The sequence below is a fragment of the Crinia signifera genome, chromosome 5 (genome assembly GCF_055691185.1).
Source record: "Crinia signifera chromosome 5, ASM5569118v1, whole genome shotgun sequence".
Classification (NCBI taxonomy): domain Eukaryota; kingdom Metazoa; phylum Chordata; class Amphibia; order Anura; family Myobatrachidae; genus Crinia; species Crinia signifera.
Genome location: NC_139221.1, coordinates 198,845,678 through 198,873,265, shown reverse-complemented (window position 1 = coordinate 198,873,265; position 27,588 = coordinate 198,845,678). Strand labels below are relative to the sequence as shown.

Here is a 27,588-nt window from a genome sequence, read left to right as displayed (position 1 = left end):
AGAATGTAATAAGAAATGTAAAAGTACAATCAAGATGACTTCATTAGAGACCACAAAAAAGTCTCAGATAGCAAATCTAATCCCAAAAATTTTACAGTTATATAAACGAGAAATGGTTAGGGAAGGAAAATATTGTCCCTCTAAAAAATAAGCAGGGTACCCTGGTAATAGAAGGAAAAGAGAAAGTAGAATGATTCAATTAATTTTTTTTTTTACTTCTGTACGTTTGAGTAAGGAAATGGTCAAAAATAGATTACAGAACCAAAATAATAACAAATCTCCTGGCCCGGACGAAATACACCCTAGGATACTAAAAGAAATGAGTTCTGTCATAGCACTACCATTCTATGAATCAATAAACTTGGGGTCGGTACCAAGGGACTGGCGCATAGCTAACGTAGTTCTATTATCTAAGATAGGTAGCAAAACTAAACCTGAAAAGTATAGACCGGTCAGCCTTACATCCATTGTGGGTAAATATATGTTTTCACTGGAGAAACGGAGGGTGAGAGGTGATGATATTAGTATGTTTCAATACAGGATTGGGAATCGTAAAGAACTGGGAGATGATTTGTTTACCAACAGGCCTATACTTGGGACATGTGTGCATGTACTGAGGCTCAAGGAAAATAAATTTGGTACGCAATTAGGTGGGGGTGGTTACAGCAACTACGGTTAATGAATTTAAATCAAAAGTGGATACATTTTTGGCCACTAAGGGAATCCTATAGATATGACTTACTCAATTCAGTAGTTAGTCGATGGACTAACGTCTTTTTTCAACCTTAATTATGTTACTATATACCATTGCAGGAAAGCTTCAATTTTGGGGCCAGAATGAGAGTACCTATGATAGTGAGTGTCACAGGTGTAGAGCGTGTCCTTTGCAGGTAATTTTTGTTGCTGCCCCTCACTTACAGTATGGCATAGATGAGGGTGAGCGGTAATCCTGCATATGCCAGACACTGATGAAAGAAGGCAGGCTAGTACATGTGTCTAGTAGGCAATTGCTAAGATCACTTATCCTGTTCAAAGGTAATGCAAAGTAGAGACAGAGGTGGGGGAGGGAAAGGGTACCTGTTAACCTACATAGGCATGGATAATGATCAATGGCTTCTTCAGTGTATCACACCCTGAAGCCTTTGGCCAAAATGGCCATCTAAACATCAGAGCACCTGCTGTATACGGCAGGACCCTGAAGTACATCACCACTTACAAGCAACCATGGATAGATCATCCATGCCTATTTTGAAATTTATACTGAAAGCCCTATTTCATGTGGCCAAAACGTTACAAATGTCGGACCATAACTGATTTCTTGAAGGTATCTCTGAGAAAGAGGGTTAGCACAAAGACAAGTGACCCTTCTTTTTTTTTTTAATTAAGTTTTCTTTATTCCAACATTTCATATATTACATATAAAATACATAATACATATAAAGATAATTACATTTCCTTTTAATACACAAATAAATACATTACCCACCCCCCGCCCCGCCATTCCCCCCTTACCACAGACAGACATACATTAGGCCTAAACCCCTTGCCCCCTCCTTAATATCGGCAAATCTCTTCAGAACATCCTAGCTCCTTTGAACTACCTTGGTAATCCCCCTTCTACACACTTCTGACCATTTAGCCAAGTAATAGCTTATAACCCTGGACACCCTTTTATTTTAGCTTATACCAGTAGAACTAATGTAGACCTTATAAGTGCAGTAACCTACCTATTAAAGTGCGTCAATTTATACAATTATTATTATTTTTAATATATTATTTAAAATTGGGACCCTTCCCAATACACCTTTTGTGTCCTTCATCTATACTCTTTCCCTCACACTGTATAATCAATCTTCAATACTTGATTTATTCTTTTTCATTATCTTCGTGTATCAACTAACCCCCTTTATGATTTCATTAATATTGTGGCACACCATACAGTGATGTAACTTGTGATTTCCTATCCCACTTCTCACATTCTATGCAAAATTGATATATATTTAAAAAAAAAAAAAAAAGAACATTTAATATCATACTTATGTGTTTATGTGCATTAGTTAACTATAACTTTTATTTTATCCTTATCCCTTATATACTTCTTTACTCTATCTACATTGTAAGCTACTGTGTCCCCTATTACTCATGCCGAGTTACAGACTATAACACACAACTCTCCCTCATTAGCCATCTTTCGGGACACCTATTTTGTAGAACCTTGATTGTTTCCATTGTCCCCAGGTCTTCCAAAATTTGGATCCCGCTCCCTTTGTGGCATATACATACCGCTCATGTTCACAAGTGCTATTAACCAGGTTCAACCACTCAATCGTTTTTGGGCCTGAGGAGGCCATCCACTGCCTTGCAATTATTACTTTAGCAATAGCCGCCAAGTTCAACACCAATTGCCTCCATTCAGACAAGTGACCCTTCTGCATGAACAGGTTTATTCAAATCTACCCCTTCTCTTCAGCGGAGACTGCCAACAGTAACTAGAGCAATAGCAAATTGAATGGGTGACACCAATGCGGTAGTGTGTACCCAGCTTGATAAATACAAAACTGAACTGATATGCTCTTAAGGTAGTGTAAAGGAAGACTACATTGGAGATTATTTGCTAATAATCTCCCATGTCGATTTTCCATAGCAGCATATTGCTCTCCCTATCTTCAGGGATTACTTTTTGCTGTGATCAGATATTGTACAGTTGGGGACAACAAAAAGACAGTCGGTGTGGACAGACATACTTGCCTCTCTGGTCTTTTTCATGTACAGATTTGTTGGTTGACCCCATTGTATATGCTAACATTGAAGATTCAAGGAAACCATTAGCGGATCATTTTCCAGTTTCCATTGGTGAAGGGTTCTGGGGATTCTGTAATGTGGGATATGTTGTCCTGGGGTCAGCTCCTTAAATGGTGAGGTCAGTGCTAATTGCTTCTTCACCCCATGTTTCAGCATTATTTTCCTGATTTGGGGGTGTCTCCCAGGATGATGATGTGTTGTTAGCAGTGATGAGAGTTCCACTGATTATTGAAGGGCACGACCTCAGTCACCAGATCTGAAATCGTTGAGCATTTATATTCTGTGACACCACTGACCATTTCTACCACAATCTAGCACAAGCTACAGTTTTATTGAAGTTTGCAATATTGTTCCTGCTTTTTTGCAGTATACATTGGTGAAGACTGTGCCATATTGTATCGAGACCGTTCAGGTTTAACATTGTGCTCATGACCTATTATGTTATTTTGTATTGGAGTTTACATTTAGATTTTCCACTTCTTTCAAATCTAGTCCTATACAATGCCATCTAGATAAAGATACATGTGCTTCTCTTTTTACCTCAGATGGAAACAGTGGTTGGAGGTGTCCTGCCTGTCAGAATGTCTCCTCTCGAGCACCAAGCATATACACTTGCTTTTGTGGTAAGTTTGTATGTTGTACTGCATCTTAACTACTGATATATTTGTACCTAGAAAATACAGCAAACTAGCTGTATTATTAATCAATGATGACACCTGTATTTCTAGGTAAAATAAACAACCCTGAATGGAACAGAAATGAAATCCCTCATAGTTGTGGTGAGCTGTGTGGGAAGAAGCGCTCCGGCCTTGATTGCCCACACAACTGCAATATGTAAGAGAATTCTCCCAGTCATATATACACATATATTTAGTAATGTCGTGACTCCACGAACCTCTAATTGGAATGATGTCTTTTGTGCTGCCAAGGTGGGGGAGCTACATCGGTGTAGTGCTGTACACCGGAGTCCTTTCAAAGGATTGTACTGAAAGACTACACAGCCATACCTGATTGCTTGTATACCATGCAGAGCTCATTTCTGGTGACCTGCACAATAATGCAGAGCCCCATGTAATGAGCTACTTAAATTCAGCTCTTTTCCACAGGCACTATTACGGACCATTTAAACGTAGATCATTCTCTCTGCCAGTAAGGAGAATGAGTAAAATATGAGGATAATGCTGTTTTGTTGTGAGTTTAGATTGTTTAGGGCGAGAAGAGGGTCAGGAAACAAATGTTGAGGAATTCTAAATGAGCAGTTGTACACTATTTGCAGAAATAGTTACCATACCAGGCTTACATGATGTATTGAGTTTTCAGGCATCTATAGAAATCCTACACAGTTTTGCTTTAATTTCTTTATCTCTCACAGACTCTGTCATCCTGGACCTTGCCCCTCCTGTCCTGCCTTTGTGACGAAAACCTGTGAATGTGGAAGAACCAGGTAAGTGTGTCACCTGCAGTACGCTAATCATAATCTCTAATAATGCAGCTCTTCCTGCAGGAGCTGGTAATGAGTTGATAAATCATTGGAATTAAGTTATAGACCAGAGTCTCTAATATAACTAGTTAGATACACTATTAATAGTAGGTCCAGTTCTCACAAGGAGAAAATCTGTTGCCATTTCCAGTATATCAGTATAGGATAAGGATGTTCTTTTGCATGCTTAAATATATAGGCATGTTTTAGTTTTTTAATGCATGAAGATTAGAAAAAGCATTATGGGACAGGTGTACTAAGCCTTATTGTGGCTAGAGATCTAGGGCCTGATTCAAAGTTCACATGGTTTGGGCCATTTCAAAAAGATTTTGCATTTGCGATCAACTTTGAATCGTGCCCATAGTGATAGAGAATGTGCTCCTGACTGCCGTGTTACAGGCTGTGTTTGTTAAAGTGAAGAGAGAAACTACCAATCGGCTCCTGTCATTTTTCAGTCTTCAAGGCTTAGCACATCTTTCCCAGTATATTATATTATTGCACCATGAAAATACAATGTTTAGGTACAAAGATGGCTATCTTTACTTTCCTGATTTACTGGTTGTTGTTTTTTGGTATAAAATAGTCCATTGTATCTCTCTCTTGCCCCACACTTGTCTTTAATAAATGAAATCACTATAAACACATTTAAAACCAATAACTTTTACGTAGTATACATTTACTTTACTAAAATAGTAAATTACACTGAGATACATATAATAATAATACATATACCTGTATGGTTTGCTTACATAGGTAGAATAAAAAAATAAACACAAGCATTACTTTATTAGTAATCTATATCTTGCCTTTTATGTTACCTACCACCATCACTAATCCTATGAAAGCACAAGAATACTGCTGTATTTTTGTAATCATTATTTTGAAATGCTTCTTTATAATCTATTTGATTTCAGTTCGTGGAGCGCTTGACAGTCATGCTGTCTCCCATGTAATGACCATATGGAGACACTGAATTTGTTTCCCTTGGCATCCTAGCACTGAAATATGATGGTGTAATGAGTAATATGGAAATATAATTATCATGTTTTTGTGAATTCCCAAAGGAGACATTTAAGTTGTGAAATGACTTAATAGCCCCATAATTCCATTGTTTGCAAGCATTTAACAGCCAGTACTTTACAATTGATATATTATTGTTTATATAGCTCCATCAAAGGCAGCACTGTACAAGATAATGTTATTATACACACCAGGTCTTGCCCCATAAGAGCTTTAAGGCATAATTGCATAATACAATACACATTCGGTTCCATTTTAGGTAGCGGGAAGTGATTTATTATTTTTTTGTAGGTCTAGCGCACTCTAAGAAAAACCTTGCAAACATGACTGGGATATACAAACTCCACTCACAGAAGGCCATGTTCATGGTCAAACGTATTACTGCTGTGCAGTTAGACAGCAATGCCTAACACTGTGCATTTCCAGTCAATATTAATGGCTTTGATTGAGTTGGAGTTCTCTGTGTAATCTGTTTCCAGTGGTGAAAAGGATTTACGTCTAATTACATTTTGTTTGGCTTTTGTAATGGTTCTTTTTTTGAATGCACTGAATCTGTGAGCAGACTTTTAAAATCTTTGAATATGTAGCAACTAATCCTCCTAATGATGGATTATGTGATTTTAAGCAGGGTAGAACCTTGATCCAAAAAAATATATTCGTATTAACCAATTGGCGAGAACAAAGAATTACACATGTGTACAGGTGGTCGGTTTTGCAAGTAGAATTACATCTTAGCTCCGCCTCCTTCATACATTATGAGTCCTATTAACAAAACAAAAACAATTTGATTTTTATATTAACTAGTTATACAGCTATGTAGTCCTAAATCGCACTTATTGGTAAATGGAAGGATAATACATCTAAAGTCCAGGGAACAGTGCTTGTTGCCCAATATTGTAAGCATCTGCACCTAATTGCTGACATGAAATCATTAAGGTATGGCCAAAAAAGAAAAAATAACAGAGCGCAAATCTATTTTAAAAACTCTACTGAGTCTGCAGCTGTCCTTGAGAGGGATACTCCACCCCTTGAATTGTACCAAAAGGCACAGAGAAATTAAAGGCAGCGCTGATTCAGGTAATCTTAAAAATATTTTAATAGTAACAATAGATTTACACAAATCACCGGCCGGGAATTAAACAATAAAATAGATCTAATATCACTCTCTCTGTAGCTGTCACTTTAAGAGGTATTGCACAAGCAAATTGGTTAGTATAGCATAGCAAAGAAAGCAGTTGTTGTAAGTGCTTCCTATATTATAATTTGGTTAGTCCAGATTATTGCTGCTGTGAAGAATCCATTGATGGTATGCAAAAAGGCAAATTAGCAATAAACAATCAGTCAGCTCTCACAGCTCTGTTTGTTAGGGGTTTAGTTGTTAATAGCATGCATGCTAGAGTTATGCAAAATAGTGTTCAGTCAGTGTATAAACACAAGGATTAGTGTCTAAACTCATGAGAGCTATAACCTGCCAATCTCCCGACTGAAGCTTTGTCCAAGACCGCGGTATCCCGGCTGCTGGTTCTTTACCAAGGAAATGCAGCCTTTCAGGGTTCCTCCACGGGACAGATTGAAGGCTCTTATTGGCAATCTCGGGCACATGAGCCTACGTGCACATACATAGGCTGTATCCAATTGTTTTGTATGTCCGTTTTTTTTCTTTATTTATACAGCACATATGGGACAATTTGTTCTTTAGATACAATCTAGCATTTAAAATAAAAAACCTTTCTGGCTAATGTAAAAGTGAAAAGTTCCTAAAGGAAGCATGAGCATTATTTCTAAAGCTCGTCTCTATGACAATAGATGTGGATTTTAAAATAAACTGTTATACTGCAGCACTTGTGTTCACTTTCAGTTCAGAAAGGTACAGTACTTGGAGACTACTCAAATGTTTTTTCTAAAACACTGTAAGCTAATGTAGCAGGCTGTGGTTGGAGAAATGTAATACTCGCAATTATGAATAACATTGGGATGAGAAATAATGATTTTCATCTCCCTGGTTCCATGCATAGTTTTTAAAAACACTGGTTAAGAGCTCAAAATTGTCTCCGGTGTATATGTTAACTACAGAGTGCATCTTTTGGTGGAGATGGAAGGTAGAGATCACACTGTAAACACCCCCCCACACACACACATACACACACTCCACCAGAAGTAGATTCCGATTGGTTGCCCATAGCAACATCGCATCTGTAATAGAAATCCCATCTTTGTAAATTTCCCCCTTAAAAGGTGAAAGATTCTGCTCATTTCTGCAGTAAAATTGCTGCTTGTATTACGGTGGCCACACATTAGACACAGTTATCTGGTTAAACTATTCTGAGCGTATTATCCAGGTCAGGCATGTCCAACGTTGGCCCTCTATATGTTGTGAAACTACACATCCCAGCATGCTTTGCCACAGTTTTGCTAGTAGAGAATGCTAAAACTATTGCAAAGCATGCTGGGATGTGTAGTTTCAAAACATTTGGAGGGCCAACGTTGGACATGCCTGATCTAGGTCATCTACTGCACGTCAGATGTGATGAAACAATGGACAATATCATGCTCCTGGATGCGGCCACTGAACAATCCTATATTGTGCAGTTGCACTCTGTTATGTGTGTACAGGACAACGATGTATCTTTGCATCAGTTGTCCCATCTCTTGCGATCCAGATTGTTGTAATGTGTACGTGACCTTAGTCTGTCCAGTGCTTATTTAAATCTTTGTTGCTGTAGGAGTGTTTCAGTTCTGAAGTAAGACAAGTTTATTGCATGACCAGGGCTGCTACTACTAAGAACTCTTGAAGCCCTTTCCCTAAGTCCCGGGTCTGACTCAGTATTTGGAACACCAAATGGGTCAAACCTGGGACTTAACCCTTTTTTCACTGAGGCACTGATCCCGAATATTCCCGTGTCGGTGTCATTCACAAAGATGCAGTGCCATAAACTCCAGTTCTGCCCTGGACGCCGGACCTGAGCTTACATCGAGCAAGATGCAGTGTCTGATGTAACAACTGTTACAACGAGAGGGGCAGGGAAATATTACAGCCTCCCCGTACGGTAGTAACTGTGAACAGATACCCGGCTTTATTCTGTATGTTTTCATGTGAAAAAAAACACAGGCTTTTCAAGGGATTGGAGAAGGGCTATTGTTTGCTACAGATCAATAATATAAATGGCTAAAAGTGCACAAGCAAACAGTGCATTTAATGTGTGCTGCTTCTTACCAGATTTGGGCATAAAGTGAATAAGTTGCATAATATGTTGAGTTGAAGGCTATTCATTTCAAACAAAAGGTCTGGTATTACTTTATATGTAAGCACCTGGTTATCTCTGTAAATGAAGCAATACCTCCCTTAATCACTGCGTTTCATTTTTACACAAGTAATACTTTACATTTTGTATTTAATATTTTATGTTGAAAGTTACTGTTAATGATATTATCTCTCTATTCTTCTCACAGTCAATCTGTTCGATGTGGACAGTCTTCTACTATGCACTGTGCAAATGTTTGTGGGAATCCATTGAACTGTGGAGAGCACAACTGTAATCAGGTGTGTCATGCTGGGAAGTGCCAGCCTTGCCAAGAAAGCATACACCAAGGTAGGAAATGTAGCTTTTTAAGTCCAATTTTAATTGGAGACTTGTAACCTAGTTCTTGCACAAGATAAGATTCTATTTATGTATATGTATATATATATATATATATATATATATATATATATATATATATATATATATATATATATATATATATATATATATATATATATGAAAAAAATAGATAAAGATAACGGCGACTAATTACTGTGCTGGGTATATAATAATAAAATATTTATTAAGATGACAATATATGACAAAAAAGTAGTACGTATAAAAAGGAAGGACAATTTTTAAGATGTAAGGGTAAAAATATACAGGAAAAAATGGGGGAGGTAAATAAAACACATCTTCCTAAAATCAAATAAAAGCGTATAAAGATATAAAGGAGATTTGCTTAACTTAAAAAGGATGGAGATCAGAGGTTGCCCAACGCGTTTCGTCGATGTGACTTCATCAAGGGGTCAATCCCCTTGATGAAGTCACATCGACGAAACGCGTTGGAAACCTCTGATCTCCATCCTTTTTAAGTTAAGCAAATCTCCTGTATATCTTTATACGCTTTTATTTGATTTTAGGAAGATTGTGTTTTATTTACCTCCCCCATTTTTTCCTGTATATTTTTACCCTTACATCTTAAAAATTGTCCTTCCTTTTTATACGTACTACTTTTTTGTCTTATATTGTCATCTTAATAAATATTTTATTATTATATACCCAGCACAGTAATTAGTCGCCGTTATCTTTATCTATTTTTTTCGTACCTTCTAAGTGTTATACCGACACTATATCTTAAAGAATTGGCTGACACCCTCTACACTATAAGGCAGTGGTTCTCAAACTGTGTGCCTTGGCTCCCTGGGGTGCCTCGGGACACTTGCAGGGGTGCCACGGGTTGGAGGTCCAGGACCAATTCAATTTATTTCTGATGAATTATTTATGGACAAAACCAGTGCTGGTGGCTGCCAATCATAGAATATGTGTACAATCAGAAGCAAACCCTACCCTTTACAACATAACTGAACCGAAGAAGCACATATAAACACAATCTACTTCATTTTATATATATTTTTTGAGGCCATGGGGTGCCTTGGAAAAATTCTGATACTCTAGGGTGCCGTGATTCAAAAAAGATTGGGAACCCCTGCTATAAGGGAAGATTGCTGTGGCTACTTTATTTATTGTTTCTTAGACGTGCACAAGTGGCGCCGCTCATCCAAAATACGTATATATATATATATATATATATATATATATATATATATATATATATATATATATTTTTGACTATTCAAAGTGCTTGCTGTAGTGATTCCCTAAGTTAAGTTCTTGCTCTACTTTTATCCCTCTTAAGTTATCCATCCAGTACTGTGAGGTTTCACGTGCGGTACCCCACCATCTCACCTGGCAGCTCCCGACTGGACCGCATACAATACATAATGGCCCTTATTCAATTCTGATAGCAGTACAAATTTGTTCTCAAAATGGGCAAAACCATGTGCACTGCAGGTGGGGCAGATGTAACATGTGCAGAGAGAGTTAAATTTGGGTGGGATGTGTTGAAACTGAAATATAAATTGCAGTGAAAAAATAATGCAGCCAGTATTTACCCTGCACCGAAACAAAATAACTGTCACAAATCTAACTCTCTCTATACATGTTACATCCTCCCCACCTGCAGTGCACATGGTTTTGCCCATTTTGAGAACAAATTTGCACTGCGATCAAATCTGAATAAGGGCCAAGATGTGATCCCTTTGCAGATGTGATCACATGCTTGGCTGTGTGTTCTGAAGGATCCTTGGTACAGCAAGTCTGATCTTCAACGCTGAGCCAATGCAGATCAGAGTTGGAGACAAAACACATCCGATTTAATGCTTTTCATCTAATTTCTTCGCCTGATCCATCAAAAGAGCCAAAATCACACTAGTGAATGGGCATCTGGTGCTGGCACTGATTAGCGTGCTTCAGACTGAAGGCCTAAAAACCCAAAATGGGCCTTGTGGATTGAGCCCTCCATTCTCTGACATCCACACTCGAGTTAACCCTTTTCTGGCTTTTACAGTGCACTGTTGGAAGTTCCCTGCTCAGGGAGGACGACTTGGAAATTAAGGAGCCTGAAGTCATCCCAGAGAGTGTGAACATATGGGTATATTTGCTAAAGTGCAAGATTTTAGAAGTAGAGATTGGTAAATACACCCAAAGAGCCCTCCAGTCTTTGCATGTATATTCTCATAGCAACTGTGCACCATTCCCTGGACTTCTCCAAGGGAGATTTCCAAACAGAAGATGTGGGTCCATTTTGCACCAGCACAAGTTGGTTGCGATGTTCCCTCTTCTTTGGCTCTCTCCAGTCTCATTAAGGAAGCCTGGTAGTTACTATATAACAAATGATCTATTCCTTGCAATTTTGCTTTACTTTATCTGCTTTCTGTCTCCCAAGGTTGACGTTGTAGTTGTGCATTTTAGCACATTGCTCTTCTGGTACAGAGTTCTGCTTTAAGGATTCACTAGATAAGAAATTAGAAGGTTGCCTCAAGTCTCATTTGATCTGGGCTGCGGTGTCTTATTCATTCCCTTGGCCTCTGTTTGTGTGGTTCAGGCCATGGAGACTTGAGCCAAAAAACGCAATAATTATACATACAGGAGTGACCATCTTAAATAGGCAGAACAGCTTTGCGGCAAAGCTGAATAAGTGTGAGAGTCCCTGCTTGACAGCACTTAAGTTGCTTCAAGGGTTTCTGCTATGGCTGTTTAGTTTTGTAGGGTTCTGTAGCATCACATTTGGTGTAATGATTCTGAATCAAAACATTAGTTGGAAGTTTTACTGCTTGGTGTTGGCATTCTTTGTAAAACGGAACTTGATACCATCATTTCCCAAGACAACCAGAGGAGAAAAAGCCATATTCTTCTGTTCACTACCCTAAACAGTGGGGTTTGCATTTCTGATCTTTTTGCTCTTGATTTTGGGGTGCAGAATCCACTTAAAGTCAGTTGGGCCCAAGGCTTTTATTTCCATGACTTTGTTTTGCCTCAAAGGGCAGATTTTCAGTAACTGCTTAGACTGAGGAGTCAAGGCTCCAGAATAGGCTAGCACCTACTTGGGTCACTCTCCATGCAGAATGGCCACCAGTCGGTGGGCAGTTTTGCCACTTTAGAGGCTGATAGATGGAGTTGTCTTCAGATGCCTGGGTATTGGGTATCATTTCGAGAGGATAAATCCTCAACTTTAGGAGTCCACCACCCAGGCATTTTTTTTGTTATCCACAGGATACAAGAAGATGGTAGCATTGACTTATGCTATCGACTTCTGTTCTTTTAGGGGAATAGGATCATTGGGTCGAGCTTATGATTATCAACACCGTTGGGTCGACATAGGACCGAGTCGACATGGGTTAGGTCGGCAGTCAAAAGGTCAACATGGGGTGTTTTTTTACCCGAATGTCGACATGGACACAGTTTTAAGTGCACAGTGTTCACTTGCCATGCTTCGAGCACGGTGCCTTGCTACGCTCTGGACTTTATTTTATTCTCCCACCACGCCCTAGTGGATGGGAGGGCATGAAATACTGCCTGTCAGCTCAAAAAAATAAATAGTGAATAATCCTATGTTGACCTAACCCATGTATCGACCTAGACGCCTGTCGACCTTGAGCCATGTTGACCTAGACACCTGTCGAATTCCAGTATGTCGACCCAACGACTGTCGACCATCTTTAGATCGACCGTATCCCCTTTCAGGAGGTATAATCAGTCCAGTATGTTACGGACACTGGGATTTTACTTCAGCTTGTTCTTGTTCAACAGCCAAATTACTTATTTAGGATGATTTTATATCTCTGCGTCTTGAACACCAGGTAGTGGGTGGATCGTTTTTGGATGGAATCACTTCAATCTGTGATCCACAACATGAAGGCCAACACCTTTTTAGCCTCTTCTTCACTTGGTGGTTGGTCACAGTCACTATTAATTTAAGGCACTACCTTGCTATATCTGGATCATGGGTGGATCCTTAAGTTTGAAACCTAACGCCTTGTCAGTGACTCCAGGTTCTGGGATTGATCTTCGGCCCACCAGAGGGTTTTCTTGACGGAAATCTAAAGCATGGAACCTGTGGATCTTGTTGTGCATGAACCTGTATCCCTATAGATCAGTGGTTCCCAAACTGTGTGCCGTGGCACCCTGGGGTGCCTCAGAGCACTTGCAGGGGTGCCCTGGGATGGTGGTCTAGGGCCAATTCATTTTATTTATGGTCAATGTAATAGGGAAAATCATTGCTTGTGGCTTACAATCATAAAATATGTGAACAGACCAGAGTGAATACTGTGCCTCACAACATAACTGGACTTAAGGATCACATATAAACACAATTTATATATATATTTTAAGTAATCAATAAGAAACTTTTGGCTTAGGGGTGCCACGATTAAAATTCTGATACTCCAGGGTGCCGTGATTTCAAAAAGTTTGGGAACCCCTGCTATAGATTGTAAGCTTGCAGCAGGGCCCTCTAACCTCCAAGTCTGTCTGTCATTACCCAGTTTGTTTTATGACTGTCTACTATTGTAAAGCGCAACAGAATCTGATGCGCTATATAAGAAACTGCATCCCACAGGTTTATTTATTTATTTACAATGATCTTCACCTTAAAGATCATCCAGTCCTGGGTTCTATTCATGGGAGTTTCAGTGGGAAATCCTCCAGTATTTAATGAGATGCTCAGCATCCCTTTCATCTCATTTTTTTCTTTCAGGCCGTATTCAATCTCTATAATGGTGGCTTTTTCCCAATCATCTCCTTTAGGGTTGATCTTTGTAAACTTCAATTGGCACATTGTGTCCATGACAATATGTTCCTCAAGCTCAAGTCATTAGATGTTTGGGTTCTTGCGTCTCTTCCCTACTAATTGGTTGGTCGAAGAGATTCACTGGATTACTGCTACTCCTTACTGGACTCTATCAAAAGAAGTACTGGCATTATGGGATAGCAGGGGGAGGAGCTTACATTTGAAGTCACCGTTAAGTGCCAAACTCCAGCCCAACATGGTTCCCATGTCAGCTGCCCGGCCACTTCCTAGTGAGTGTGTACGCGTATCGAAGTGACCTGAGAGTAACTTTAGATATGCGTGCACTCACCACATCATTTGCTGGTTGGCGACCATTGAATGATATGGGTGTTACCACATAGCCTGCAAATGAATGTCTATGTTAAACATTCATTTGCAGGCAGTGCATCTGAACGCGGCCTGGTGGGGCACAGGCGGACCGGCATTCGGCGGGCGGTGTCTGGGGGACTCGTAAGGCTGTGAATTTGCAGCTTTGCGAGTCAACCAAAATAAGGGCCAGTGACCGAAAATCCTCCATGTACTGTATGTGAACTGCGGGTTTTAGAGAACTGTATTTATTGTTTTATTTAGTTCTTCATTTACACTTATCTGTTGCTATGGTAGCAGAACATTTTAAGCATAATAATTCCTGTATCCTTTAATGTGTCCAAATTGAAACAGGTAAAATCTTTCTGAAGTTGCAGGGTTGATTTTACTGTATAGGTGGCCATACATCAGAAAGACTGGTCTTTAAGGTGGCCATACAACAGAAAGACCGGTCTTACAATCATGATTGTGTCCAATTTCCATTCAACTATCGAGCAGTCCTTACAATCCATTGAGATTGTATGATTGGGTGTAATGTCTTTCTGATGTATGGCCACTTATAGACCGGTATTTCTGATGTATGGCCACCTTATGTCCTGTTTATATGCAAAATGTATATTTATTTTTTTTTACTTATAGCTGCTGTGACTTCATGTAGCCTTCCAACTTAACATCATATCAGAGTATAACCTGCCCATGTATAGATCACAGGTTCCGTTATTCAGATTCCCATGGCATTAGCATGTGTTCGCTTATATGGGCTAGCAGTATAATTTCCGTTCTAATTTATAGGAAAGATAAAATGACTTTATAAAAAGTTTTTGTTTAATGTAAACATTAAGGTAAATGATTCCAAGGGTGGTTCTATTACATGTAAGGCAGTAAATGAAAGCATTCCATTTTTTTTTTTTTTAATGAAAGTCTAATGTAGGGTACACAATAACCAAATGGGTCAATTCAATTAGGAGTGAGTTTGTGAAAGAAGTTTTGTTTTATCCGCAAGATTTAAATAGGCTGATTTGTGGCACAAAAAAACAAACTAGAAAACTTGGGAAAACTGTTCTGGTTACCAAAAATGCGGCACCGGACTTTGCAGGAACATACAGAGGGCTGATAGTGGCCATAAGAAAAGTACTGGAGGTTATTAAAAGGTGTCAACTGGCTAATTTCTGCATTTGTTTTTAATGGAGGAAAAATTACAGCCAGCAAGTATAAGGTGGTCATACATTACTGCAATGTTTTGCAACAGTGTATGGCCATCCGATCCCTCGCGAGCCGCCCAGGACCTTCCCAAGCAGCAAGATCACATGCTGTCCTTTTTTGTCACGTGATGTTTTTCATTCAAAAGAAACTTAAACTGGATTGATGGCTAAAGTTTCTTCTTCATGCGCACGGATCCCAGCCGGGCAGGCTGCCTGCAGCGACCCATCCCGTTGCTCTGCACATACGCGGCTAAGCGATGGCAGGAACCATCGATGGTGTGAGGTAGAATGGTTTATAGCCATCGATGGTTCCTGCTCTAGAAGCCATCGATGGCAACCGTCGATGGGAGATGTGCAGATGGCCATCCCTACTTATAGTATGTTTGAGTCCTCACTACTTATATTTAAGCTGTAATGTGTATTGAACTGTGGCGCTCTTTATTTATACTCTATTTTTGTTATTTATTCAATGTTATGCCAAGTTTTGTCTCCCTGTATTGCTCCTTTGTACAGCGCTGCGAACCACTTGTGGCGCCTTATAAATGAAATTATGAGAATAATGATCGTGTTATGTGTTTTAAAAGATTTTTGGTTTTGTTTTATATATTAGGAGGTTTGGCGACCCCTGTTTGATAGGTTCCCCAATAGCAGTTTGAGGCACTGTGGAAAATGTCTGTAAGGTGACCTTAGAATAAGTTCCCTTCAGCTCTCATTTGCAATTTCAGAAACTCCTCTCCCGCAATGCAATGCTTTAACAAACTTCGTTATTTTTGAGAATTTTTTTCTCCCCCATAACCGAGCAGGCATCCCTTATCACCGAGCATGGATGAGGGGGTAGGTGGACAAGGTGTCTTACACACAGGGATAGTGCAGACGGGGGGTTAACACATTGTGGATGGGAGGGGTAGAGGGCATTGCACATACTAGGTCTCACACACAGGGATAGGAGTCACAAACTGGGGATGAGGAAGGTAGAGGGGGCTACATACTGGTAATGAGGGAGGTCACACAAACAGAGGAAGGAGGCACATCAGTAACACTGGTGGTGGGTACAGGTGCACTCACCAATCTGTGCAGTGTGCTGCAGGCTTCAGAGTGTCAGTGCTGGGACACACTGACGAGTCATCCCCATGTGGTAACAGGAGCGGCCTAGCTCCTCTTCTTCATTTATGACACAGGACACCGCCAGTAGTTCCACCCCTGGCTGGAAAAGCTGACAGCAGCTCTCTTGAAGAGGTGAGCGGCCTCTCAGTGCAGCAGAGAGCGGGATGTGGCTGGAAGACAAACTGCTCTGAGTTTAGCACCGTGTCAGCTCTTCCAGCCGCGTCCCGCCATGCTCACAGGCCGCTCAGTGCTGACCTTCTCTGACGAGATTGGCTGTAAGCTTAGCTATGACAATTGTATTCCACCCCTGCCGCTCTCAGCCTATCAGTGGTGGCACAAGTGCACAAAGTAATGTTTCTAAAAGGGGCAAAATACACCTAGCAGGAACACTATAGGGGTCGTGTGTACTTACCAGAAGCAAACCTGAAAGTTTTTAAATGTCGACTAATGCAATACTGATTCCTATCCATATTTTCCTGTATTCCTATGCTAGTAGTTTTCTTTTATGTAATGTGTAATATAAATTAGCTGAGTGAATATTTTGTTTTGGTATCTCCTCAGCATGCTACTGTGGCGGAAGCTCTCGTGATGTGTTGTGTGGAACAGACAAGGATAACTATGATGGCTTTGGAAACTTTTCCTGCCAGAAGCTGTGTGATAAGTAAGATTTAATTATTTATGTATCGCACACATATTTACTGCACTATACCAAGATTACTGTAATCATTCACATCCTTCCATGCCCTAGTAGAGTTTACAGTCTTTATTCCCTACCACATGTACACAAACCTATAAAAAGTATTGTTTTTTGTCATGGAAACACAAAAGAACATATGGTACTCTTTACCTAGAAGGGCGCCAGCGATTGAAATCGCGGTCGTCGTGGGTAAATCGGGATGGCCGCGATGACCGCGATCACCGCGATTTTCCCATAGGGAACAATGTTAAAACGGCAGATTGACCGCGATTTTACTGTTAAATGCCTCAATGGACCCGATTTGGGGCCAAATAGGCCAAATTAACCCTTAAATGTCCCCCCAAATTTTTAACGCCACCCCACGATCCACGCCAATCCGAAGCGTGGCGAGCGCAGCGGTACGCGTCCTCCGACCTTTTCATGCCCTACTATCCACTAGGGCGTGGCGTGAGAATAGAATAGTGTGGCGAGCCACCGAGCCCGAAGCGTGGCGAGCGCAGCGAGCCCCGCGGATACCTTCACAGGTAGACGCGTCCCCTCGCGGGCTTCACAGGTGTCCGCCTCGCCACGGACACCTGTGAAGGCCGCGAGGGGACGCGCATAACTGTGAAGGTATCCGCGTCCCCTCGCTGCGCTCGCCACGCTTCGGGCTCGGTGGCTCGCTGCGCTCGCCACACTATTATATTCTCACACCACGCCCTAGTGGATAGTAGGGCATGAAAAGGTCGGAGGACGCGTACCGCCGCCCCTCGCGGGCTCGCTGCGCTCGCCACGCTTCGGGTTGGCGTGGATCGTGGGGTGGCGTTAAAAATTTGGGGGGACATTTAAAGGTTAATGGGCTCTGTGGCCCATTTAACATTGATTCCTATGGCCAAATCGGGTGGATTGAGCCATTTAACAGTAAAATCGGGTCCATCGCGCCTTTTAACATTGATTCCTATGGGAAATCGTGAGCATCGCGTCGCGGGCATCGCGGGTACATTTATGGCCGGCCGCGACGCGACCGACACGATTTCCAGGTTTAACATTGGTTTCAATGGGAAATCGCGGGCATCGCGTCGGTCGCGTCGCGGCCATACATAAATGTACCCGCGATGCCCGCGACGGGCGCCCTTCTAGGTAAAGAGTACCGAACATATAAACTCTGCACACATAAGGAACTAGTGAAAATTGATCCCAAAATCTCTGTGCAACTAAGCATTGCGCCACTATGCTGATCCAAGGGTTCTGATTTCAAGTTTTGTAGGCTTGCCGAGCACAAGGTATGCAAGGACCAGACTTCCTGACTGGTCTGTCTGAGCAGGCTTTGGCTTGCTCAGATGGCCGCAGACTGCGAACAGAAGCAGCACTCTGATCTGCAATGCACGCAAGAGGTGTCTCTTCCTATAAAAGCCTCCTGCCGAATTAGCATATCAATTAATGGGATTGCACAGCTGCTTCCCTGTGGTTGTGCAGTACAGTTCATTTCTGAATTCTGCCCTCTGTGCAGTGGCTACGATGTCATTAACTTTTTGTAAAGCCCCAATATATTTCCAAATTGAAGCAGTGAAAGGCAAAATAAAACATGTGTTTGTTTTTATATTTACACCTTTAACAATCTACAGTACAATCTAAAAGTAAAATTGGAAATAGAATAATTTTTATCAAGTGCGTACTCTTTGTGTGTGTGTGTGTGTCATGAAGATAGTCACAGACAGGCTTCGAAGTAACAAGTTCCTGCATTGAAATAGGCTATCCCACTGCCAGCGCCTCTCGTTATCTCCTGGAATACACCAGAATCTGAAAGTCTGTATTTTAAAGTAATTTGTCTCTTCCCTTTGTTAATAAAAGTTTTTAATGTTTGTTTAATTTTATATAATAACAATGACATCTGACTAACCAGTAAACATTCCCTTTGTGTTTTTGTAACACATTTGCTGCAGATGATGAGTGGTGCTGATCAACCACATATACCTTAATACTGCCAATGCCTAGTCTCACTCTTTGCCGCATCTGAGTTACTTACCTTTTCCCCACCTACTAATCACTAATGGGGAGCCTGGAGGATCACTGGGGGTCAGTCCCCAAGTAGTGACGTTGCATATGTGCCACATGCCAACATATTCTCTCTACTAATAGGAAATGTATACAGTGAGATTATATATATATATATATATATATATATATATATATATATATATATATATATATATATATATATATATATATATATATATATATATATATATATATATATATATATATATATAATTTCACCCAAACGGTACCGTTTGGTTTAAATGAAGAGATCAACTTTAATGTTTTTCTTTAAGTCTGATTGCTGGCATGGATTTATCATGATTTGTTTCCAATAATGTACCTGATATTTATAACTGTATTTCCATTGTGCAGTCTATTCTCTTTGACTGATGGGTCCCTTTAAGCTACTTACCTATCTTTGGTGATTGACCCCATAATCATGTTGCTTTTTCATTACTTCATATTTGTTTTCACTGTATTATATATTTTCTTTGATCTTATGGTGATGGAGACACTATTGCACTTTAAGAGATGTATTCTCTATGTGGAGTAGGGGGATGCCAGCCAATTTTTGTAGTGAATGTGCATTCCACCTAGTCCGTGCATTGATTACCGTCTTATGTCTGCTGCTATATATCACTGTGCTACCATGGTTATCTATGTAGCCAAGATGGCCGTGCGTTCCAGGGGACGGCTAAAAAGCCGGAAGCCGCGATATGGAGCGCATGTAACGGTGTGCGCAGGGCTTTGTTACGCCGATGGCGGACGATGCGCTGTGACGTCACCGACTTTGATGCCGGCGGCATTCCCATAGCACGGCCGCTACACTTACATATCGTGGGGCGTGATCTAAGGCGGAACCGGAAGTGGTGATGCGTGTCACCTGCGGTTCACACGCTGTGAGGAAATGCATGCTGACCTGACGGAGTCTTGCAGGACAGGTGAGTGTGATTCCTCTGATTTTGGCGGTATCCTCTTGCTCTATTTAAGGCATCAGCTGGCCAGATAGCATTGTACCCTTGAGGAAGGTGGAACACCCACCGAAACAGGCTGTCGGGTATCAGGGCTCTATGGCTGGTCGCAGGTCTCCTGGATGGGGCTATACTAGAGAAGTTACACCTGGACCGTTTTTGCATTTATTGTATGCCTATATGATGCCATGTGTTTACATTTTTTCCACTTGCATTTGATGCTGAATATATTTTAAAACATATATTTTTTGGTGTGCGGATTTCATTTGTTTTGCCTATGGGTGAAATTCTCTCTATATACTATGTTTATGTGACCCGGCACCCATTGGCTGGACTGGAGCAGTGTGCGGTTTTTCCTGGATCTATATATATATATATATATATATATATATATATATATATATATATATATATATATATATATATATATATATATATATATACCTGTGGGACGCAGGGCTCGCCACGCTTCGGTCTCGGTGCGCTCGCCACACTTTCTATTCTCAACTCCACGCTGACGTGGATAGTGGGGGTATGAAAAGGTCGGAGGACGCGTACCGCCGCCCCTCGTGGGGTGGCGTTAACAATTGGGGGGGCCATTTCACACTTGAGGGTGGCTATTTGGGCTCTGTGGGCCATTTAACATTGTTCCCTATGTAAAATAGGGTCAATTGGGCCATTTAATATTGTTCCCTATGTGTAATCGCGTCGGTCGCATCGCATGTGATTTTTTTTTGGTCGCATGCAATGCGACCTACGCGATTTTTTACCTTGCGATGCCCAAGATCCAAATCTTGGGCGCCGTCCTAGGTAAAGAGTACCAAACAAATCACTCAGGCAGGCTTCGAAGGCAACGGTGAACAGAACTTCTCAGTGACGTCCTCAAACAGCGTCACAACAGTGGTGTCATGGTTGATATAGAGAACTTGCAAACTTGCGTGCGCACGCTCCCCAGGTCACCATAGAAACCAGGAAGCGGCATCTGCAAAAATTAAACATTATAAATCACCACATAAAATGCATTAAACACGTGTAAGTATCATGCATTTTATGTGGTGATTTATAATGTTTAATTTTTGCAGATGCCGCTTCCTGGTTTCTATGGTTACCCGCTTGTTGCAAGACGGAACTGAGGGAGCGACAGACGTAGCCGTCGTCTCAGCCTGACGTGGTTGTCATGACAACGCGTCTGTCCAGGATGCCGTGCGACGGTGGCGCAGCCGGTGACGTCACGCACTGCACGGCGGGACCATGCTCCCGGGGGCTGGCGTTCACTCAGGGCATGTGGGTTCACAGGGATATAAGGAAAGCGAGTCACTGTTTATACTGTTATCCTGACAAAATTTCTTGTAAGAGAAATGAAACGTTGATACATGGATGGTGTCCTGTAATTCTTTCTACAAGCCGTCCTGAGTGCCGCACTTTGTGTGGATATATTTCTCCTCTATATTGGATGTGGGGCACCGGACCAAGTTACTGATTTTCACAGTGCCGGGTCATACTACAAAGTATATATATATTGCCAACCAGATTCATGCAACTAAAGAAAAAAAAATGTCAAAGGCAAAACATGACTGAATATTAAATAAATAAACAAAGGTTAATATATCACAGTAATCACTGGTCGACATTACATGTTTAAAAATCTGCTAAATAGAGGGATTCAGATAATTAGAAGCATTCGGTCAACACAATTATTGATAACATATTACAGAAGGCTAGGTTAGGGCATCAAGCAATAGCACAGTGCCCCAACACTATAGCCAAAAAACGTATTTATTAATTTATACCAATTGAGCATCAGACCCAACGAAATAAACTGAACCGAACAGACACAACACCCAATTAGATATGGTCAGTCTAATGAAATACAGTCGCTTACAGCATTCCCAATATCAGGATGACCCATAGAAGACCCACAGCGATTCTTCATTTTTATGTGTAGAACAATCAACACCAAACCATGGAGTATCGAGTACCCACACACAAAATATTTTATGCTCAATAGTCTAACCAAAAGTACATGGGGGATGTAAGGAACTCTGTTAAATTATTGCCTAACCAAAAGTACATGGGGGATGTAAGGAACTCTGTTAAATTTGTTGGTTAGCCTGAAGACGACACTATCTGTGGTGAAATGTTGCTACATGCTGTATCACCTTTTTGATCACTAAAGATTTTGCTGTGAACTTTGGCTGGAGTGCTGCATTCTTTGTGGATTGTATGTATGCTGTCGCATTGTGTGGGCACCCGCTGAGAAGATTTTGGGACGAGTGGCTGTGCTGGACTATCCTGGTCCCAGTGAGTCTGCACTCTCCTTAAATGACCAATGGACTCCGGGTGCCCTCCTAATAAATTCGGTAATAGAGATAACAGCATGGGGCGGCACTCACAGAAATGACAACGCCTACACAGTTGTTGCGTTTTCATTTCCGTGAGTACCACCCCATGCTGATGGTGAGGAAATCACCACGACTCCTGCTGTCGTGGGGATTTCCTCACTGTGTGTGGTCTTGACAATGGGCTGACATCAGCCCGAAACGTCGACATGCGATTCTGTTGACATGGTGATGTATTAAAGTTTTCACTGATTGGCTATGATATGAAGACTGGTGAGTGCTCTTTTCATGAAAACTATATATATGATCATGTTGCACCTATGATTGAAGTCTTGTACTGAACCACACGAAAATCTATGTAAAACGATTTCAAAACTCATGCATTTTTAAACTGTTTTACTGTAAAGAATAAATATTCTGTATTTTTACAAATTGTGGATTGGTGAAACCACCCTTTGAGCGCACCTCTACACCTTTCTTATATATATATATATATATATATATATATATATATATATATATATATATAGATATAGATATATAGATATAGATATATAGATATAGATATATATATAGATATATATATATATATATATATATATAGATATATAGATATATATATATATATATATATATATATATATATATATAATCTCCAATAACAAGTGCCACTCAGAGACTGCATCAAACTGTGAACTTAGTGGTTTTAATAGCAACGTTTCGGGGCTTGCACCCCTTTCTCAAGCCACACACAAGTCCACTTGTGTGTGGCTTGAGAAAGGGGTGCAAACCCCCGAAGCATTACTATTAAAACCACTAAGTTCACAGTTTGATGCAGTGTCTGAGTGTACTTAGCTTTAGCGTTAATAATCCACACAAAATCACTATTTGTTAAATTGCTTTATAAATATTGTGTTAACTAGAAATTCTCTGTTTGTATAAATATATAACATTTTATGGGATTTTCTTTTTTTGTAAATGACAGGAAATTAAACTGTAGTAAACACGGATGTACAGAAGTCTGCCACCCACAGCCTTGCCAGCCTTGTCCCAGGCTTCCCCAGGTAGTGCGTTTCTGTCCATGTGGACAAACACCCCTGAGCAAATTACTGGAGTTAGGTTGTGTTGACCGGAAAACCTGCACGGACCCAATACCTTCTTGTGGAAAGACCTGTGGCAAACCACTGCCTTGTGGTTCTCATGGTAACTATTGGCTTTTTGTTTCTCCTCTTTTCTCCCTTGTTTTTTTTTTTCTCTTTAGTCCTTTTAGTGTCATTTAATGTCTGTCATGTAGCCAACATCGCAAGCAGATTTTGTGTAACTACTTTTCGCTGTAGTTATGCATTTTTTTATTATATTTGTCAGATTTCATTCATACCTGTGAGAACCTATGCCATGAAGGGGACTGTGGCCCTTGTGCTCGCACATCTAATATAGCCTGTCGCTGTGGCTTTAAAACAAAGGTATGTGATTTAATCAGTATTTTTGTATTTTGACAATAAGATGACATAGGGCAATTCCCATATCAATCTAGATCTGCCCTTCTGTTAAGTTGTACACTTACATCTGAAAGCAGAGCTTTGCTAGCTAGGAAAGAGCAACCTTCATAAAATATAATGGTTGTCGTGGTGACCGTTCACAGTAAAGGAGGAGTATTTCCCCTCTCGCACATGACATTGATTACGCTCTGGAAACGCTGCATGCAGAAAGTCTAAAACTGTACAACTCTTTGTGCCATAAAGAGTATTTACTTTCTTTTCAATGTCTCAGCATGGCAGCCTTTTACCTCTTGTGAACACTGAACTTTTCTATGGAGAAGGGCAGACGCAACCTACTCTAATAGTGATTCATGCTTACAATGCCACCTTTACTTCTTTGAAGCATGTCACTGTTTCTGTGTTGCTGGAATACATATGAATAGTACGGTTACCTCCAAAGTAGTTGTATCTGACTCCGTGCATATCTTGTAGTAATGTTAAATGTATTGTGACTGGATACAATTAACTGTGCTAAGTGATCAGACTTGTTTGATTCCAATGGGCCTAGGCAATAAGGGATTCCCTCTTACTGTTGTTAAGGGCCCTTTGCTAACTCCGCCCACTGTGCAATGGGCAGGAAACTTGCTGACACCACTGGACTCCAACAGCACCTAAAACCATTTATATTGTGTATGTGTAGAGAAAATGAGGCCACACCACCTGTTTGGTGTCAGCTGATTCCCACTGATCGCTTTTACATGGACAGTCGGGATTCCGACGGTCATTACTCCGACGTCAGAATCCCGACTGCTCCCTCGTGGGGGTCCACGACCCCTATAGAGGGAGAATAAAATAGGTGGTGAGCACAGCTCGCCACCGTGCCCGCAAGGGGCTTCATTGCGCTCCCCGCGCTGTGCAGTCGGGATTCCGACGTCTGAGTAATGACTGTCGGAATCCCGACTGTTGGTGAAATATACCACACCCGTCCCCACCTAGGTACCTGCATTTCTAGACTGTGGGAAAAGTTCCCCTTAAAACTGACTTCTAAGATGCTGCTGAGGGTCCAAGTGTGCCACCTCAAGCCTGAATTCAAACATAAAACATAGGTAACCAAGGTCCCCAGGTAGGGTTTCTTGGCCACTGAGAGGAATCTCTTTGGAGTGACGTAAACAATTTTTTGGCTGTGTTATGCAGCTTTCCCTTTATGTTCTCATGCCATTTTTGACTACAAAAGAAGATATTCCGTTTCCCTAGAAGAGGACTTGAGGGGACCTAGCAGCCCAGAGAGTACTCTGGATTCCCCTTAGACCACCAGAGGAAGTGCATTTTACCATTCCAGATACATATTTAGTAACCTTTTTACATTGTAACCAACATACATAGGCCCTTATTCAGATTCGAGCGGTACGGCCCGCGTGCGGCCGTACCGCCGATGTTTTCCGTCTGCACATGCGCAGAGGTCAATCTGCGCATGTGCAGGCGAATTCGCCGCACATAAATTTACTACGCCGCAAAGGGGGCGTATAGGGGAGTGAGGGGCTTCATGCCCTCATTTCCCTATGTATACGCCCCGCGTTTCATGGGCGTTCCCATGCAAACGCGGGGCGTACGCATGCTAATGAGGGCATGACGCAACTCATGGGGGCGGAAAGCTGACGTCGCCGGATGTCAGCTTTCAGCCCCCATACAAGCTACCACACGGACGATTGTCCGTGTGGTCTCAGCTTGCGGGAGCTGCCGCGGCGTGCGGACCTGCCTTCGATGGTCGACGACCATCGAATGCAGGGGGCAGCTCCCACCATGGTGGAGGCGTAGCCTCCACCATTTTTATGCGGATCGCCAGCCGTCCGTGTACGGACGGCCGTGGCGATCCGTAGGGTGGGCGGGGATTCGTCTGGTGCGGTCGGAGCCGCATATGCGGCTCGACCGCACCAACCAGAATAAGGGCCTTTGTGCCTGGAGCCCTGCACCATGCTTTATACACTGTTGCACTGCAGCTCAGTCTCCGCTCAGTGCTGCACATACACTTGGAACAACATTTAGGGTGTTTATTTTCATTATTTATACATCAGGTTTTTTTTCTCAGCACTAGGGTCTGGGTAGCTGGCTGTCTCCAGTGTACAGCGACACAGCTATGCAGCCCGGAACACACTGCTGCCTAGCTGTGACCAGCAGCTGGCACGGAGCGACAGGACTGTAACCATTAGTGTGTTGGGGCACTGGGATCTAACTCACAGTTCCTAGAGTCCTGCAGCTGCTCTTGTACACCTCAGCCTTGTAATGCTGAGGAGCCAAGAGCTAGCTCCCGGTCCCCAGCGTTATGTATAAACAGTCCTGCCGCCCTGGAACCAAGTCCCTGGTGCAGAGGCTCCTGATACAAAGTCCCAGGGTGCAGCACACTGGTTGTTAATATTTAGCATTGTTGCATCCAACCAGTGCCTAGCACCAGCATTCTATTAAAAATAAACATTTTAAAATAGGCTCCTAGCACTGATTTGTCCTTTAAAAAAAAAGTGGAACAGCAGCTAACTCCTTCAGTGGCGATTTTAGCTATGTGGGCCAGGATCTCAGGCCACATGTGTACACACATTTAGATTCAGTAAGGCCAAATAATTTAGTATTTATTTTAGCATAGATTATATCAATTTAAAATAATTAGATTTTTGCATACTTGTTAATAAAGCTGTTTTCTCTAAGGAGAAATTGATGGTAGTTGACATGTAGATAAGCTTTGTCTTATGATTTAGTTTATTTTAATCTTTTTATAATCTTGCGTTTTAATAGAATGCCATCCTACATGGGCAGTTTTAGGTATCGAGAAGTTAATATTTTCAGTCTTTTGTCATTATTATTATTTATATGGCGCTAGCAAGTCCTGTGGTGTGTTACAGTTGGTAACAGTGTAATAAAATAAGACTGGTCATTACCAGGCAGCGGACGAGTCAAGCATTCATAAGTGCAATTTCTAGAGTTGAGGGAGACTAGTATTATGTGCTTGGTGAATCAGACTTCCATGATCACATGTTCCCATAGTTCCACCTGTATTTATCTCTCATGCATCTATCCATGTTTCTGTTCCACAGGAAGTACCCTGTGCGCTGATACAAAATGAAGGTGAGAAACTGTTTTGATTTGTGTTTGCTTTGCACATCTCTGTATCATGACATGATTTGTAAGATTGTAGGTGATGATGTAAAATCCTGAGAAAATATGTAATTTCTGAACATTTTCATAAAAATAATTTTTCAGTCAAAATTTTTTATATTTTTTTACTGCAGAATTTTCATAGACTAAAACTAAATGTTATTGCAATGTCTTCCTCAAGGTACAACATTACAGAAGATTAGAATCATACCTTTTTATCGAGTATTAAGCTTAAACTAGCCCAGAAACAGGCACAGCTAATCACAGTTGGGGATATACAGTGTGAAAAATACTGTAATCTTATAAAAGGCAAATGAGCAGTAAAATATTAATCTAGTGTCTATACTCATGATATCAGAGTGATGGAAAACTTTTTATAGTATGCCATCAGTAGATCTCATATCACAGGTGTTGACCCTTACCTTTTATAAGGCCTTTGTTTTAATGATGCACACAGGCTGCTAAGCGTGCTGAGCCTATGTGTGCTTTGAGGTGTGCGCTCCCATGCACCTCATTGCACAATACAAAAAGTATGTGCTTGCACATACTTTTTGTACTTCGGTTGCATCAAATTGCATCGCATTGCATGCACA

At 41.2% G+C, this 27,588-nt stretch overlaps 1 protein-coding gene across 1 annotated transcript in view; it reads left to right on the top strand.

The window, feature by feature from the left end:
• NFX1 (nuclear transcription factor, X-box binding 1) overlaps positions 1-27,588 on the top strand; it is a 105,342-nt gene that overhangs the window by 39,627 nt on the left and 38,127 nt on the right. The window contains exons 4-11 of the mRNA XM_083188419.1: positions 3,348-3,425; positions 3,531-3,636; positions 4,175-4,246; positions 8,753-8,892; positions 16,909-17,008; positions 23,359-23,576; positions 23,739-23,836; positions 26,935-26,965. Coding sequence (XP_083044545.1) covers positions 3,348-3,425; positions 3,531-3,636; positions 4,175-4,246; positions 8,753-8,892; positions 16,909-17,008; positions 23,359-23,576; positions 23,739-23,836; positions 26,935-26,965 — 843 coding nt within the window. The remainder of the gene's footprint in view (positions 1-3,347; positions 3,426-3,530; positions 3,637-4,174; positions 4,247-8,752; positions 8,893-16,908; positions 17,009-23,358; positions 23,577-23,738; positions 23,837-26,934; positions 26,966-27,588) is intronic.